Source organism: Lycium ferocissimum, chromosome 3 (assembly GCF_029784015.1).
Source record: "Lycium ferocissimum isolate CSIRO_LF1 chromosome 3, AGI_CSIRO_Lferr_CH_V1, whole genome shotgun sequence".
In the NCBI taxonomy this organism is placed as follows: Eukaryota; Viridiplantae; Streptophyta; class Magnoliopsida; order Solanales; family Solanaceae; genus Lycium; species Lycium ferocissimum.
In genome coordinates, this window is record NC_081344.1 from 4858894 (window position 1) to 4876238 (window position 17345).

At 33.5% G+C, this 17345-nt stretch overlaps 4 protein-coding genes and 1 non-coding gene across 7 annotated transcripts; 1 reads left to right on the forward strand and 4 right to left on the reverse strand.

The window, feature by feature from the left end:
• The first annotated feature begins 1799 nt into the window (after window positions 1-1799).
• LOC132049391 (sucrose-phosphatase 2) lies at window positions 1800-6993 on the forward strand. 3 transcript variants are annotated; one of them, XM_059440161.1, is made up of 9 exons: window positions 1800-1955; window positions 3521-3603; window positions 3673-3972; window positions 4142-4243; window positions 4356-4550; window positions 4639-4929; window positions 5329-5515; window positions 6386-6432; window positions 6519-6993. In XM_059440161.1, exons 2-9 carry the CDS (start codon window positions 3544-3546, stop codon window positions 6612-6614), a joined length of 1278 nt encoding a protein of 425 aa, XP_059296144.1. In that variant the 5' UTR covers window positions 1800-1955; window positions 3521-3543; the 3' UTR covers window positions 6615-6993. The 3 variants fall into 3 exon arrangements, with proteins under 3 accessions (XP_059296144.1, XP_059296146.1, XP_059296145.1); XM_059440163.1 differs by lacking the exon at window positions 1800-1955 and adding an exon at window positions 2130-2154; XM_059440162.1 differs by lacking the exon at window positions 1800-1955 and adding an exon at window positions 2180-2250.
• Window positions 6994-10364: 3371 nt separating this feature from the next.
• Window positions 10365-11268, reverse strand: LOC132050848 (uncharacterized). Its single transcript, XM_059442194.1, has one exon. It carries the CDS (start codon window positions 11194-11196, stop codon window positions 10546-10548), a length of 651 nt encoding a protein of 216 aa, XP_059298177.1. The 5' UTR covers window positions 11197-11268; the 3' UTR covers window positions 10365-10545.
• Window positions 11269-12966: 1698 nt separating this feature from the next.
• Window positions 12967-13536, reverse strand: LOC132050777 (uncharacterized). Its single transcript, XM_059442138.1, has one exon. It carries the CDS (start codon window positions 13534-13536, stop codon window positions 12967-12969), a length of 570 nt encoding a protein of 189 aa, XP_059298121.1.
• Window positions 13537-14896: 1360 nt separating this feature from the next.
• On the reverse strand, window positions 14897-14968 carry TRNAC-GCA (transfer RNA cysteine (anticodon GCA)). The gene has a single exon. It is a non-coding gene; the product is annotated as a tRNA-Cys (tRNA).
• Window positions 14969-16192: 1224 nt separating this feature from the next.
• LOC132050778 (uncharacterized) lies at window positions 16193-16729 on the reverse strand. Its single transcript, XM_059442139.1, has one exon. The coding sequence runs from the start codon at window positions 16727-16729 to the stop codon at window positions 16193-16195; it is 537 nt and encodes a 178-aa protein (XP_059298122.1).
• Window positions 16730-17345: the final 616 nt, after the last annotated feature.

Here is a 17345-nt window from a genome sequence, read left to right on the forward strand (position 1 = left end):
TTACTTTTTTGTTAACTAGTACTTATAATTTAATAACAAAATTAAGACATATATTGTCACCCTTCTCATTTCTCTTCGCTAATGTTGCTATTTAATAGCAACATTAGTTTCTTTTCTGTTTCTCTTAAAATAAGATTTCCAAACACCTTTTAATATCTTTTGACATCATAGTTTATTTGATCAGTAGTGGTTTTGATGTGGGTTTTTTTAAATTTCTTTTATAACCTATAGAAATTAGTTGATTTTGAAATCAAATAAAAGTGATTAAATTGACCTCCTTAAACTCATCTATCATTTACCCTTTTTTTCCTTGCTACATATTCATCCAATGGCACAAAGGCTATATCCCACTGGAATATGCTTCTTTTCTCTTCAAGCTAGCAAAAAGATTATAACCCAAAAATCCAAAATCCTTCGTGATTTGATTACCTAATCATCACACATGTCTTTCATTCAAGTGAATCAAGTAATGGACGGTTCAGATATGATCATTAACGTAATAATGTCTGGATTAGATTATTGTCACTAGTAGCTGAACTAGAATTGTATTTTCTCAATAACCTCTTTGTCTCTTATTCCGTGAGTAAGAGGTCAGAATTCATATTGCAATATCACATGTTCCTCTCTTAACGATATAAAGGAAGATAAAACTTCCATTTATTAATAAAAATAAATAAACACATTTTTCTTGTAATTGTTTAAATAACATTAAAAAGATACATTACAAGAAATCGGGAAGAAAAAAATGCTTGAAAATAAAACATATATATATTTTGTATAATGATTTTCTATCAATATCATAAGACCATAAGCATTATAGATTAATCGCCATAGACATGATCCTTTCACCCTTAATCAGAGGATTTAAGTTTGAGCCCTAGTGAAAAAATGTTTCCTTCTTAAATAAGCTTTACGTGACGTAAATTCAGATTAGTTGGAGACTTGGAGCCTCAATACTAGGGCTGGGCATAAATACCGAAAATCAAAAAACCGGACCGAACAAAACTTCAAGAAACCGAAACCGAAAGAACCGAACCGAACTAGTTTTGTTTGGTGTTTGGTGTTCACCTTCAAAAAAATGAAACCGAAATAGCCGAACCGAACTTTGATGAAACCGAACCGAAGAACCGAAATTTATACATTACTCAAAAAAATTAAAATAGTCCAGACCCACTAAGTTTAAGTAAAAAAAAAAACCCAATTGTAATAAGCTTTCTTTTGCTTTTGTATCCCTAATTTTCCACTTCAGTTGAGAAAATTAAATATCCTTAACAAAGAAAGGTGACTAGGATGTGTCTTTAGGATTAATGTATGTCCTTTATGTGTTTTCTTAATTATTCTCCTCTATGTATATAACACCTAGTAATCCTATATTATAGTTATGGTTTTACGATTTCTTGAGTATCCGTTTTGTTTGTTTGATTTTAATTTGTTAGTTTTATGTTTTGTTGCTTTTGAGAATATGAATTAGTGTAAATGGAATCGCTTCTAATATCATATCAAAAAAACCGAATTGAAAAAATCAAAACCGAAAGAACCGAACCGAACTAGTTTGGTTCGGTGTTCGGTGTTCACCTTCAAAAAATTGAAACCGAAATAACTAAATCGAAGTTTGATAAAACCGAACTGAAGAACCGAACGCCCACCCCTATTCAATACAAGTTGGTGAGAAACAAAAAGGCATTATACATTATTAGGTAGCATATTCCCCTTTCTTTTTTCCTTTTTGTTTTATCTGAGGTCATTTTATTATTTTTTAGAAAAAAAGATTGTTCGGCTAGGAATAAAAATAATATGATCCCATTTGTGCTTACAAAAGAAGCGCCAAACAAATTGGATCCACATGGCTCTACGCAAATGACTGTCTCTTTGCCTATTTGCCATCTCTTACGCTAAAAATATTTGGCATTTTTTGCTCTCACTCTCCAAATTCTATCAGCCAAATCCCATTTCAGGTAACATCTTTTTAGTATTAGTTTGTGTGTATGTCGACTATTCTGTATTCTTTAAAAATTAAACCGTGCAAATAGAGAAAAAAAAGTTAGTTTATTTTTTTAAATATATTTTATATATATAAACTGTTGAATTCCTCTGTTAGAGTGGAGTGGCAAAAGGGTGTTCAAAATTATTTTAGGTTATATGTTCAAATCTCAGGTGTGATACACCATATGTGTTTTGTACTAGATTTTCTTGAGCATTGAGAATCCAGCTTTATCTGTTCAATCTTGATTGGGTTTTGTGGGATTTCTAGTAAGAATTCGATTCTGAATAGAATCTGATTCTGTCTGTATAAATTTTGTGTATACAGAGGAAGATGTGAGAATGAACTTGATTGATTTGGAACATTTTATCAAGAACTTGAATTTTGGTGTTGGGTCGAGTTGATTTGGATTTTCTTTGGTTCCTTTGGGTAAAAATTCATAATTTGATTGATCTCACATCCCTTTTCGTGGGACTTCTATGATTCATAAAGACTTGATGAGTTGCTATTGAATTTACTCATATTTTGCTTAGGGGTAGTAATCCAAGAAATGGCTTCGCAATGAGAAATTGTAGTTTTGGGGTTTCCATTTATTTCTTGATCATGTATTTGGGTTTCAAAATTTAGGGGTATACCAAACTTTAGCCTTAAATTTTTTGTAAGTGCTCATATTTTCAAGTTTTGGGTAAAAGATCCAAACTTGACTTTTCGTGAACCTGCTGAATATTTGCCAATTCAAGCTTGTTCAAGTAATATTTATCTTGAATTGATTTGAGTTATGGATGTCGAAATGCAATCATCCATTCGCCCCCAATTTTTTAGGTTTTTATGGTTAGAAATGGATAGCTGATCGCCTATACGCCTGCATCATAGTGTAGTTTCGAGTTAGGTGTGGAAAGTTTGAATCTTTTTTGCTCATTGCCTACTTTGTGGGGTTAAAAAAGTTTTAAAGTTGGACACTGAAGATGCCAGATGAAAAATAGAAGCGAAGGCTGGAATTACTGAGTTATTTTTGTTCAAACTAATGATAAGTGAACAAGACAAGTGTGAAAGAGACAGATAAATGAAGTGTTTTTTTTAGCTATATGAGTTTTCGTGAAACTGGTCTAAAACCTTTAATATATCAAATTCAGCAGAGATAGTTGTTTCTCTCTAACTCTCGTCTTCTAATTGGTGGCCATCTTTGTGTGTGGAATATGTTTAGTTAAAACTTGATGGATAGAGTTCATGCATTTGCTAGATATACTAGGGACTACTACTGGCTCCAGGAAACTTTTCACTCTCTAAGTTCTTTTGTTTTATGGATAATTCATTGGCAAGCTCTTGATCTTGCTTTCGTCAATGCTATCTGAAATATGATAAAACTAGAATCCATTAAGAAAATGTGTCTCTATTATCCTGGAGGATATTATTTAATCTTATATTGCTGCCTTTTATTGTTCTATGTTTTGCATATCATTGCATGTTCCAAGATAGGCCAGTATTGCTGCCATATTTAATCTTCATCTTTCTGTCCTTTATTTTTTCATCTTTTTTCAGGTTGAAGCCAATTTACATCAACAATGGATCGGCTAACCAGTCCTGCACGTCTCATGATAGTCTCAGATCTTGACCATACAATGGTGGGTTTGTCATAGTTTTCATTTCTCCTGCATATGCTGCTGTACCTTACATAAGACCTTGCTTTACAGGTAGATCATCATGATTCCGAGAACCTTTCTCTGCTTAGGTTCAATGCTTTATGGGAGGCCAATTATCGTGATAATTCTTTGTTAGTGTTCTCAACTGGGAGATCACCTACACTTTACAAGGAGTTGAGGAAAGAAAAGCCCATGCTAACCCCAGATATTACTATTATGTCTGTGGGAACTGAAATAACATACGGTAACTCTATGGTGCCTGATGATGGTTGGGAAACTTTTCTAAATAACAAGTGGGATAGAAAGATAGTAACAGAGGAGACAAGCAAGTTTCCTGAACTCAGTCTACAGGTACATTTATGAGTTGGCATCAGATCATTTGTTACTTCAGTTTCATTTACCAAGCTTAAATTGAATTCTAGAACTTGAAATTCAGGTATGGTTTTAAACATAGTTTGTAAGCTGAAACATAACTTGAGCAATTGATGTCTATAAAAGCAACTTCTTTTGATCCATGTAGTCAGAAACAGAGCAGCGACCACACAAGGTCAGTTTCTATGTTCAGAAAGAGAAAGCACAAGATATAATGAAAACTCTTTCCAAGCGCTTCGAAGAACATGGGGTATGATATAAATTTTGTAATTCAGATTTTGGCATCAATATGTTTTTGTTTATATAGCAAGATGAAGGCATTTCTTTTTTATCTCATTTTTTCTGTCTGTTGTGATTATCAGCTGGATGTCAAAATAATTTACAGTGGAGGGATGGATCTAGATATATTACCACAAGGTGCGGGCAAAGGACAAGCACTTGCATATCTGCTTAAGAAATTGAAGAGTGAGGGCAAATTACCAAACAACACCCTTGCCTGCGGTGACTCTGGGAATGACGCTGAGCTATTCAGTATCCCAGATGTGTATGGTGTAATGGTTGGTGGTTCAGCTATTCTCCAACATATCTTTTTCATAATCTGGTAATATGTTCTCAGCACTCTGAAAATTTACAGTCACTTTGCAGGTAGCTAATGCACAGGAGGAATTATTGCAGTGGCATGCTGCAAATGCAAAAAATAATCCCAAAGTAATTCATGCATCAGAGAGGTGTGCTGCTGGTATCATTCAAGCCATTGGTCATTTCAACCTCGGTCCAAGTACTTCCCCAAGAGATGTTATGGATTTGTCAGATTGCAAGATGGACAACTTTGTTCCCGCCTATGAAGTTGTCAAATTTTACCTGTTTTTCGAGAAATGGAGGCGTGGAGAAATTGAGCATTCTGAGCATTATCTGTCCAACCTGAAAGCAGTCTGTGTATGTTTATTACTATACCTACTCTAATTTCATTGTCTTGTCAGTAATGATGTGTATTTTGTTTATGAATTTGACTGTGGATTCTAAAGTTCTTTCCGCCAAGTCTGGACAGAACATAGGCACTTTTTTGTGCCTCTTAAGTATAGCTTCTAATTGAGCTAACCTCCTTGTGTCGCGGAACTCTCTCCACCACCATAAAGAGAAGCCTGTATAATTTTATTTGTGGTATCTACATGTATGAATTTTGAAGTAACAAACTAAAGTAGTAGTATCATATGCTCAATTAAAAAGAATTGATATCCTATACGCTCCATGCACTCTCTCTCTCCCGCTTCCTTGATCCTCCTGTTTCTGGTTGTGGCTGGAAATCCTTATTTGCTTACTCTTCTGTTGCTGCAGAGACCATCTGGTACTTTTGTCCACCCATCTGGTGTTGAGAAATCCCTTCAGGAATGTGTAACTTCATTCAGAACATGTCATGGCGACAAACAGGGGAAACAATATCGTATTTGGGTCGATCAAGTTTTACCTGCACAGGTTGGTTCAGACTCATGGTTAGTGAGTTTCAAGAAATGGGAGCTCTCTGGTGAGTATCTTTTACTCAAGAGCTGGTTTTTCATTTTGCTCTCAACTGTATTTCTCTTCCCTTTTAATAGTCTATCACATGCTTTTCCCAGACGGGGCCTTTCACATAATAATTCCAACCTCATTACTAAATTCTGTCCCTACAAGACCACTTCAAGCTTCAGCTCTGAACATTGGTAGTTGGACTAAGAGAGTGGAGTATAGTAATGAGTCAATAGCTCTTTTCATGAGCCTGTCTGAGGTTTAGATGCTCAAGTCGTGATATTTGGGCCCCTAATCATTGGATTACAGTGCCTATACAGCTTTGGTCTGCTAAGAAAGTTTAAACAGGTAGGTTCAATCCTAATAGAGACAAAAAGACTGGGTTATTTGTACCGGGTACCTGTGCTGGTGGGAGGCGGCAACCTAGCAGGTACCCGTAGAATTAGTCGAGGTGCACAAACTGGCCCGGATACCATGGTTATTTTTTTTTAAAAGTCTGAACAGAATAGTATTACCACTGAAAAGGCTCCCCAATTTTCCTGTCTGCTTGGTAGGTAGTCAAGTTTAGGTGAAATATCATGTGACTTCCTGCTTCATAGGGGAAATGAGAGGAGTTCTTGTAGTGTGATGTTGATCCAGATATACTCCTTTCATAAGGCTGTTAATGGTCAGTATTGGATAAGCATAGTAGCTTAACAGCCCCATTTGTTATCTGCTTGCCTATACCTACAATCAATGCACTTAAATGTTAAGTCTCTGATGGAAATTTGGGCCTATCATAAGTAACCAATTTGCTGCAAGTAGGACAAGTCATGCACACCTACATTTTCGTTCTCATAACTCTGTTATCGTTTTCACTTTTCATCTGACAAGTTGCTAATTCCTGCAGGTGAAGACAGGCGATGTTGCATAACTACAGTCCTATTAAGTTCAAAGGTAATAGTTCAACACTGCAGACGGAAAAGATTTTTCCATGTAAAAATCACAGTTCAAACCTGTTATAATCTCCCCTTTGTTCGCAGAATAAGACTGTTGCAGATGGGCTCACTTGGACTCACGTACATCAGACATGGCTGCACGGTGCTGCAGCAGGTGACTCTGCAACCTGGTTCTTTTAGATTGTCGTCTCAGTTGAACTCTGAAAAACCAGTACTCCTTTGACCAGTTCATCCAGAATAAACACAAAATACAAACTATAGCAAATATGAATCAATCCTCGCGGGTGGCTTCTGCGTCTCCCTTGCCCGTTCTTTGTCTCTTTCTTCTTCATTGATAATCGATGTATAACCATCTAAACCCGTGAAGATGGCTTTATCATTTGTAGTATAAAGATTTACATTAGTTACAATAGTTGTACTCTTTGACAGTTGTTGCTGTCATTTCTTGTATGTTTCCGAATTCACAATGAGATTGTGACAAATTACTGCATGGTAGTCTTTGTAGTTTGCGGTATCATCTTTAAGTTGATTCTTGAATAATCCACATCATTTCTGCTTCTATTGGAATACCATATTTCTCTTTTCTGTGAAAAAGGATCGTATCAATAATTCTGATTTTACGTTTGGACAATTCTTCCGGATTACATGTATGTTTACTACGTAAGTTATAGTAGTAGTTTATAACTTAACTTTACCTCCAAACTTGCATGGAAATCCCATTTTGGTAGACTTTTATCTACCATTTTTGTAAAAAAAAAAAAAAAAAAAAAAAAAAACCACCAAAAAGCCACGTCGCATGCGCTTCAGCCACTGACCGAAGAAGTGTGAGCAAACGTTGAGTAGAAGTAAAGTCACAGTATTATCTTGATACCTCAAATCTCCCTAAATTAACAACTTCTTTTTTAGTTTTATGACCTTTTTACAAGAAATTTTTATTTTTTATACATAAGAGATTTGAAAAAAAACACATAAAGAGATTTGAAAAAAAACACATAAAGAGATCTGAAAAAGATATTTTCTTCTATTCAAATTGTAAGAGGCCAAGAGATCTCATTTTCTCCTAAATTATCACGTTTAATTAATATAATACGTAAACTATAAGGTACTGCTGTTATCCCATGAACAATTACATTTTCTATCTAAAAAATACTCGTGCCATGTGACATGGAAAATGGTCGCACTGACTTTATAGTGTGTGGGAGCTCGAAAATAGACTAAAAAAACAATCACGTGGCATTTTACATTTTTTTTATTTGTTATTTCTTCTATTCTTGTTCATCTTTTTCTTCTTCAAATCTTTATTAGTTGTTGTTAATAACAGTAAGTTAATTGAAACTCATAAACTTAAAATAATAGTAGTAATATAAGATTAAAAAAAAAATTAAGGTTGAATTTCACCGTAAAATCAATGAAAAGATAAAACTCTAAATAATAGTTATACTTAAAACTTAACCCAAAAAATTAAAAGTCATACATTAAAGCGTAAAACAATTTTTTCTTTTTTATTCTTTCTTCTTGGCTTATCTAAATTTATTGATTTCTTTTTTTCTTCTTCCAATCCAACATTTCTTTTATAACAGCAAATTCTGTTGAAAGTTCATATTGTTAAAGTAAAAAAAGTAATCAATAATAATAAAGTGAATTGAAAATTGAAACAAAATTTACTCAATAGTAATAAATTCAATTGACAAGTCTGAATATTAAAATATACTTAAAATAAATGTTGTGCGCGTTACCAGTTATGTCTTTTTAATAGAATTTACCAGAAGAAAGAAAAAATAAAAAGTTAATTTTAGAAAAATAAATGTAAAATGCACACATATATAGATGCATTTTTGACCTATTTTTTAGCTCTCACACACTATAAAAAAGGTGAAATCACTATTCGTGCCACTTAGCACTGCAGGATTATCTAGATAGGAAATATTGTAGTTTAGGAAGTGACAATAACACTCCATAATTTTAATATTGAACTGACAACACATAGATAATTAAGGAGTTCGGAGCTTAAAGGGCATAAAAATACACGGTATAAACTAAAAGGGGACTGCCTTTTCATTACATACCAAAACGGGTATAACGTGGATCAGTCCACGTTATACCCCAAATTTTTTTTTTCAAATTGTCGAAAAATCACAGCAAAAATTAAAAATTAAATAAAATTAAAAGGTATAACGTGGACTGATCCACGTTATACAAAATTATTTGTATAACTTGGAGCAATCCACGTTATACCATTAATATATATATATATATATATTTCTCCCCAACGTTTTACAAAATATTTTGTAAGACGTTGTCTCTATTTAAATCATACTGTGTGTTTTTAATAAAAAAATTTATTGATTTTTTTAAAGCATATAGTTAATTTCGGTGATTAATCGAAATAAATATGTTAACACACGCAATAATTAAATATGTGTATATATATGCGAACATAAATAAAAAAAAATTTGGCAAATTTTTTTGTGCAACGATTAGTGTGTGTTTTCATACTTTGACCAACGATTAGTCGTGTGTCAAACTCACGAAACGTCAATATTTTATATAGAACACGATATTTTTTTTACAATAATGTAGGCTCAATACATCAAGGATACTATCGTCATTTTAGGGGTTGAAAAGGTGCCGAAGTAAGTTTTGTTTGAAAAAACTTGTGTGTTTACCGTAAGGTTATTTTAGTCAACTTTATATGTCGAGAAAATTAGTCGCTTTATTTTCAAAAATTGAAAAGAAGTGAAATTGACATTCAACTACATTACCCCGGATTTTTACGTTGAAATCTATTGCGTATCATCATCTTATAAGTAAATAAAAGAAAATTTCAGCCAATTTGGGGGAAAATTGAAATCGAATGGGATAAAAGGTGTTTTTTTAAAAATCGGCTTAATGCGGCCGTTTGTCCGCATAGATCTCGAAAAATACGCAAGTTCAAAAAAAAACCCGCATAAAAATCCAAGCGCAAAGCACCATATAGTTTATCTCCTGATACACTTTACAACTAGTGCATTTTAAAATGACGATCCGAACGTATACGTATCCTTGATTGAGCCTACATTATTGTACGCAAAAAAAATATCGTGTTCTATATAAAATATTGACGTTTCGGAGTCTTGACACACGACTAATCGTTGGTCAAAGTATGAAAACACACACTAAGTGTTGCACAAAAAAAATTTGCCAAATTTTTTTTATTTATGTTCGCATATATAACACATATTTAATTATTGCATGTGTTAAAATATTTATTTCAGTTAATCACTGAAATTAACTATATGCTTTAAAAAAATCAATAAATTTTTTTATTAAAAACACTGTGCCCAGTATGATTTAAATAGAGACAACGTCTTACAAAATATTTTGTAAACGTTGGGGAGAAATATATATATATATTAATGGTATAACGTGGATACGTTATACAAATAATTTTGTATAACGTGGATCAGTCCACGTTTTACAACATATATTTGTAAAACGTCAACTGATCCACGTTATACAAAATTATTTGTATAACGTGGATCAGTCCACGTTATACCTTTTAATTTTTTTTTTTTTTTTTTTTTTTTGTGATTTTCTCGTTGAAAAAAAAAATTTGGGGTATAACTGATCCACGTTATACCCACATGTAATGAAAAGGTAGTCCCCTTTTGGTTTAATTAAGGCTCCGGACTCGATAATTAAGGGGTTCTGAGATATTAACTCTGTTACTCCTATCTTTTAACGCAATAAATAACTAAAGTATGTCGAGTGTTCATCTCATGTTGACAAACATTAACACGTGCAATTTCAATTATTTTTTGGGAGAAATTCTGGTTATTTTTCACCGGGAAAATGAATTTTTCGCAAACACGATTGATATCAAAGCATGTGGAAATTCGATTTGCTCGAGACAAGCGCAAAAAAGGAAGGAAAAAAAACACGGATTGAAAATAGCACATTAAAAGATCAAACACTATTAAGTAGTGTTCCTTCATTCCAAATGTGTAGGTTACAAGATTTCATCACCAAATCTTTCCATGATCACAACCCATACAACAATGTATAGAACTTGTTACCCATTAATAAAGTTAATTGATAACAAGCTCTTGAAATATTTATGTCAATTACCAATTTAATTGCTTTGGCTAGTGATCTTATCAAGGCAATCACTATAAACCCCTTGTGCCCAATTGTCAAATTTCTTGAACTCACTGTCTTCTCCATATATAGTAGCAGCACATTCATTGCAAGTATCAATATCTGTTGACATTGCACTAACATCCACATTGGCTTTGTAATAATTTTTTGCTTTGACATCTTCTTCAGTCCTCTTCATGGCATCAACTGCATCTTGGTACACAGATTTGCATGTCTCGAGACAATCTTTCGCGTAAACATCCGTTTTTGGATCTTTCAAACGCTTTTCAATGACATTGGCGATGAATGAGTCCGTCTTGGACATCGTTGCGTCCATGATGGCTTTGACATATACAGAAACATCCCCAGTTGAGACACTAGGAATGTTTTTCGTACTCTCAAAGGTTTTCTTAGAGCCTACAGAGCCAGATAGGGAAGACGATAATGAGGCTGAGGCTGACGAGGAGAATGAGGATGAGGACGATGACGAGGACGAGGGCGAGGGAGGGGATGGCTGATGTGGTGGAGAAGGGGCAGGTCCATGGGATTTTGATGGTTTAGGGTAATTATTGTATGCATTAGAGGGAAGGGTTGTGAGGAATAAAGAAATGATAAAGACAAGTAAAATTTGGTTATAAATGGCCATTGTCTTTCTTTTTTATTTAGTAATAAAAGAAGATTAAAGAAAAGACAATGGGGAAAAGAAAGATGTGAAGTAATGAAGATTCATAGGGGGTGTATTTATACGTAAAATGAGCAATTAGAGGTTTATTGGCTATGCGTAAATATAGATTTTCAGGTGTATATTAACATTCATTTAATTAGAGGTATATTGGCTGTGCGTAAATATAGAATTCCAGGTGCGTATTAACATTCATTTAACAACGGTCGTTTATTATGGGATAATAGAGTTTCTTGGCCCCATAAACACCCAGCCACCCGCACAACGTTGAAGCAAATTAATTAATTATGTTTCATTCTATGTGATGTAAGTTTCGATGTGTCTAATAAACGTTAAAACAAACACCTCATGAAGTGTTAATTACTTCGACCAAAAAAAAAAAATGAAAATAGTCTCTCAACTTTGGGGATAGGTTTAAAGTAGTTCCTAAAATATGTATTTGAGCAGTTTTGGTCCTTTAAGTTTGTCAAAAGTGAGCACTTTTCGGCTCCGTCTAATATTTGATAAATTCTGTCCGTTAGATTTGGGGGAAAATATGAAAAAAGATTTAGCGGAAAGTCACATTTGAAGGTGCAAGTTGTGCTGTTTTTGCTATTATTGGTGAAATTTTAGACATTTTAAAAGGACAGCTTAGGTTTAAACTTATAAACTAATTAGTACTTTAATCTTCAAAGACATTAATTAGATCGTCTTATTGGAATTCTATTTATCATCTCCATATTCAAAGATATAGAAAACAAGAATTAAATGTCAACGGCTCAACGCAATAGGTCCTTTACAACGAAAAAAAGAGAATATTGACTAAACTTTTCATCCAGATGGAAAATTCACATAAGATTAAATTAATCGGTGTCAGAACTTGGTTCTACTTGAGCAAAGGCGAAAAAAGAAGGTACTATAAGTAGACTTGAACGATATATTAGAAAAATTTCACTTGTGGTAAGATTTATTTAGTTTCAGCACCTTAAATTAATATATTCGCAACCGGTGGTTACAAAAGTCACATAAATTCACCATAGCTATGTGATAAATCAAATTTAAAATATAACAATAAATTAACATAAATGTATATGTAATAAAACAAAATGACTTTATCTTCTATAAATTGGTTGTCCATATCGGGTTGCTTAAACAATGTAAATAGATTACTATATATATAAAATACGATTAGTAACTTGAAAACAATATAGGCGCATATACGTTGAATCGTTCTTTACATTATACATTGGCGTAATAAGATCCACTGTTTGAATGTTTGACGTGTAAATTGTGCTCTAGCTACCAGCAGTTTTTAAATTCAAAATGCTAAAAACATATATCTAAGAATTTTATCAAAGAAGAAAAATTCTAAAACAAAACTGAAAAAGGAGCATATTGAGATAGAAGAAATACAGCAAAATCGTTGCCAATCTGTTATTAGCCCAAGAGTCATGACCAAATCTTTCCCCTTAATTACAAAATCCAACAGGTTACCAAAAAGAGAACACTAATTAAAATTACATTAGCCAGGTTATCATATTATAAATTGCGTCCAAACCACCTTCATTATTAGTCTTACGGTTGAGTTTAACCTTTATGCACCGACGACATAACTTTTACACTATTAGATCACCAAAATGTAATTACAAATAATCATTCAAAAAAAGTGAATGTTACAACGAATCAAAACATACTAATAGTGTATACGTAATTTTGTTAATTTTGTCGATGCACATAAGTTAAATCTGTATTTTTTTAACTGCTAAAGCCCACAATCTTTTCCATGGCATCATTAGTAACTTGTTCAGCCCACTTATCAAACTTGATGAACTCTGGATCTTCACCATAAATTTCCTTAACACAATCCATGCAAGTATCTAAGTCAGTAGACAAGGCACTAAGGTCCACATTGGCACTGTAATAAAATCCTCTGTCAACATCGTCAATTGTCTTTTTCATTGCATAGACAGCATTTTCATACACCTCTTTGCACACCAATAGACAATCTTTACCGAATGCATCAGATGCTGGATCAGACAAGCGCTTCTCAACAACGTTGTCGATAAATTGTTCAGTTTTAGAAACAGTGGTTTCCATAAGTTTGTCAACATAATGGTTGACAGAATCTTTGTTTCCTAATGAAACTTTTTCACCATTTGGAATTTCAAGATTTTGTGAGGATGATGGTGAAGGTGATGGTGATGATGATGGTGAGCCATTTGGTGATGAAGATATGTAGGAAACAGGGGTGGAGGTAGCAATGTTGAATTGAAAAACAAGAAATGAAAGGGAAATGAAGAGCAAGATTTGGTTGTGGAAAGCCATTTTTTTGGTTTTCTTTTTCTTTCTTTTTTCCCTTTTTTTTTTTTTTTTTTTTTTTTTAATTGATCACAAAGGATCAAGAAAAGGGAAAAATGATAATGGTGTTATTATTATGAGGGAGAGCTGAAATGCTTTAACAAGGGTTGAATTTATATGTAGGAGAAATGAGAAGTTTACTTGGTGATCCTAGAAAATAGATTGTCTAAAGGTGAATGGCCTTTTTGCAAGGCAAGTGTATGTTATAGGTCGAGGTGTTTGTTAAGAGTTTTCAACCTGTTGTTACTACATATACATGGCTAGTAATAAAGCTTTCTTCATTTAAGCTATAGGTTCAACAAATTTATTACATGTGTCAAAACTTTACCTATTCATTTTCTTAATTGTCTAGAAATAGGTCGAAACTCTTATATCCATCTAGAAATATAAGTTCCTTATTGGGACGAAATCAGAAATTCTGATAAGAGAATTTTAAATATTCAAAAATACCACAAATGAACGTTAGAACTTATGTTTCTCTTATATTAGAGGGATGCAAAATTGAAGAAGGGGATTCAATTAATCCCCTTCAGGGCATGGTCCCGCCACTGGTTTCTTAAGCTACATGTATTTAAAATCAAGTTATATACTTTAAAAAGTATTGCAAGTAACATCCTATATTAAGCATTAAATGGTTACATGAGAAATGGTAAATAATTTACTATGATCGATGAAGTTATATTCAATTGTGTGAAAAGAATTTACAATACCGTTTGTGTATATAGATCATGTAATACCTTAATTAGTTTAAATTTTATGTATTGACGACATATAAAGCACTTACATGATCTTGTAGTAAGAGTTACAAGCAAATCTTTCTTTGTGACAATCATTAATCAACACCCAAAGATGTGCCTAGCGCGGTCAATAACGTGGAAAGAGAACTATGAGAATTAAGAAGCAATTGATACTCAATAAAATAGTCAAAATACGTACGCACAACACCTAAACACCACACTCATGAAAAAAAACATTGATCCATAACCAGATTAAAAAGGTGAGCACGAAAATTGGTTTGGAAATGGGGATTAGAGTTGGCCATTGTGAGGCCACATCTCATAATTATTTAGTTCCACATCGTGCCCCCTAACTCACTTATAATTAGCCTCGAATGTTTAAAAAGAATTCTAAGACTTAATTTTGCATGAGTTACTCTACTGTAATTACAAGGCCATGCAAATTTTGTTAGTAAAAGGTGGGAATTAATTCTAAAAAAAAAAGTATAAAATGAATAACCGTAAAAGACCACCAGAGTTTCCCCAGGAAAATAAGAAAGTTTCCCAGAAAAAAAAAAAAAAAAAAAAAAAAAAAAAAGATGTAAATATTAAGGGCCCAACCGGGTTCGAACCGGTGACCTCTTGATCTGCAGTCAAATGCTCTACCACTGAGCTATGGACCCTTTGACGTGGGCAAGTTTACATAAAACTCTTATTGTATTTGCATTTGGTTTCACAGTTTCACTTTCCTAGACATTGAAGATAGGAGCCAAATGAGCAGTGAAAACTCATTCAGTTAGACTGCTAGCCGCTTGTTTATCTAGTACTCCACTAATTACTAGGAGTAATTGTTTTATGAATGAAACTATTTTCTCTTCAAATTCAAGTCAAAAGCATTATGTATTAGCCTTAAATTCAAGTGTACCCTCAAATAAGCTAATCTTATTGATGTTTGGGAAAATTGACTAACTTTCGTCTACACCAAAAACAAAAACAAAAAATATCTAAGGCATCTATTACTCCCTATTCAGTGGCGGAGGCAGGATTTCCATTCAGGGGGTTCAAAAAATAAAATAAGCACGCTTGTGTTGGCAAATGAGCGGGTCGGATCAGGAATAACTTAAATACATAAAGTATACTTAACGAAGCACATAGCAATGGAAAGTCGGGAAAGCGGCGACTTGCATAGAGAGAACCTTAATAGTCAATAATATATAAAATTTGGAATATAAGTAATACTTATGAGACTTTTATCTAAATGTACGTAAGGCATACTTCTCCGTAAATGGTTCGGAAGAGCTTCTATATCCGAGACAATGTCATCAATGTAGCAAATTGTTAGAAATCAAAGCAGAACTACACATAGGAACTAATTCCTATATAATAAATCAAGCATCTCTTGCCTGAAACAATACTAAAAATCATGCTCGAAGCTAGAATAGTGTTGTCAAAGGCCTGCTTGAGGCGTACATAAACCTCGAAGCTGGGTGAAGCCACCTCCGCTCATGATGAAGAAAAATATCATAATAAAATGCCACAATAAAGATAATAAACTAAGCAAAAGCTAATAAAGTAAGAAGTTTCCATTAACAAAGGCAACTTGAAGATGCCATATTACAAAAGTAAAAGCTTGGGAGCTTTTGAAGCAAAAACAAAGAAACTAAGTTAGACTACACAAGCAAGAACCATGGAGTTTTACAATTGTACTCTACGAGGTTTCATATCTTAAAATGTCTTAATAATAGCATCATTAGAAACATTATCAAATACATCTTTTTCTAGCTAAGGCACCAAACAACCGCTAAAAAAATCATCACTCATTTGACTCCGCAAGTCATTCTTGATAAACTTCATTGTTGAAAAAGCTCTTTCAAATACGTTAACTGGCGTGAAACAAGCAAGTTTCACTAAGCGGAATACAAGAGGATAATTTTCGAAAGATCACAAAGCCCATTTAGATTGGAAAACCTTTCATCAACATCACGAACATCAATAATGTAACTTGGAAGTTGATTCTCAAGAGAACCCATATTGAATTCATTAAAGTCATCAGGATATAATTTAGCCATTTTCATTATTTTCCTGATGTCAAAACTTGAAAACGAGTCAATTGGATTCAAACAAGAAATTCCATGAAGCAAATCAGTCGTTGCTTCGCCAAAACGATCTTTAAGTTCTTGAAGTTGCCAATCAATAATATTGCAAAATACCTCAACACGATAATGATGAGAGACTTTATTGTCACCAAGTCTCCTTCGTGATCTTAAAGAGCTAACATATGGCTCCTCAAAGTTAGGTACCAAAATTTCGTGCTTGATACAAAACAAAGACACCCTAGCAATAAGAGAATCCCATTCTTCATCCCTATACGCTTGCAACCTTATTTTTGCTACTTCAACAAGTAACATGGCATTTGTCAAATCTTGCTCTTTTTTTGTAAGCATTTATTAAGCTCATTTGTGATTGCTAAAACATCACTCATCAAATGCAACATGAATGCCTCGATTCGACAAGCTTGAGATATCCCATTGCCTTGGCTCTTTCATCTGATAATCGTGCATCAAGAACAAGTGATTCAAGAACATTAAGAATAGAGCCAAACATAAGAATAAAATTGTTGAAAGATTTAAAATGAGATCCCCAACGCGGATCACAAACTCTTGAAGACCAAGTTCTTGATTGACCCCTACGGGTTGTAAGCTACTTTGAATCTAATGCCCTCTTGAATTCTTTCTTTTTGAGAATCTCAAAATTCATCCATACGCTTAAAAGAAGATCCCAATACATTCAAAATATTTGAAACCAACACTACAAGTTTTCCCACTTCAATACATTTTTTCGAGATCGCAACAAGAGTTAGTTGAAGTTGATGAGCAAAACAATGAATGGAATGGGTGATCTACTTTCTTTCTAATCAACATTTTAAGGCCATTGATCTCACCTTGCATATTGCTTGCCCCATCGTAACATTGTCCACGCACATATGATAGACTTAAAGAATGTTGAGCAAGTAAATTAACAATTGCCCTCTTTAGAGATAAAGCACTAGTATCTTGAACA

What these genes read in the sequence shown, in the direction of transcription:
- LOC132049391 (XM_059440161.1), top strand. Translation starts at nt 3,544, where the DNA reads ATGGATCGGCTAACCAGTCCTGCACGTCTCATGATAGTCTCAGATCTT. An exon ending in CAGATCTTGACCATACAATG is followed by an intron (nt 3,604 to 3,672) that starts GTGGGTTTGTCA and finishes CTTGCTTTACAG; the next exon opens with GTAGATCATCATGATTCCGA. An exon ending in TTCCTGAACTCAGTCTACAG is followed by an intron (nt 3,973 to 4,141) that starts GTACATTTATGA and finishes TGATCCATGTAG; the next exon opens with TCAGAAACAGAGCAGCGACC.
- LOC132050848 (XM_059442194.1), bottom strand. Translation starts at nt 11,196, where the DNA reads ATGGCCATTTATAACCAAATTTTACTTGTCTTTATCATTTCTTTATTC.
- LOC132050777 (XM_059442138.1), bottom strand. Translation starts at nt 13,536, where the DNA reads ATGGCTTTCCACAACCAAATCTTGCTCTTCATTTCCCTTTCATTTCTT.
- LOC132050778 (XM_059442139.1), bottom strand. Translation starts at nt 16,729, where the DNA reads ATGCTTACAAAAAAAGAGCAAGATTTGACAAATGCCATGTTACTTGTT.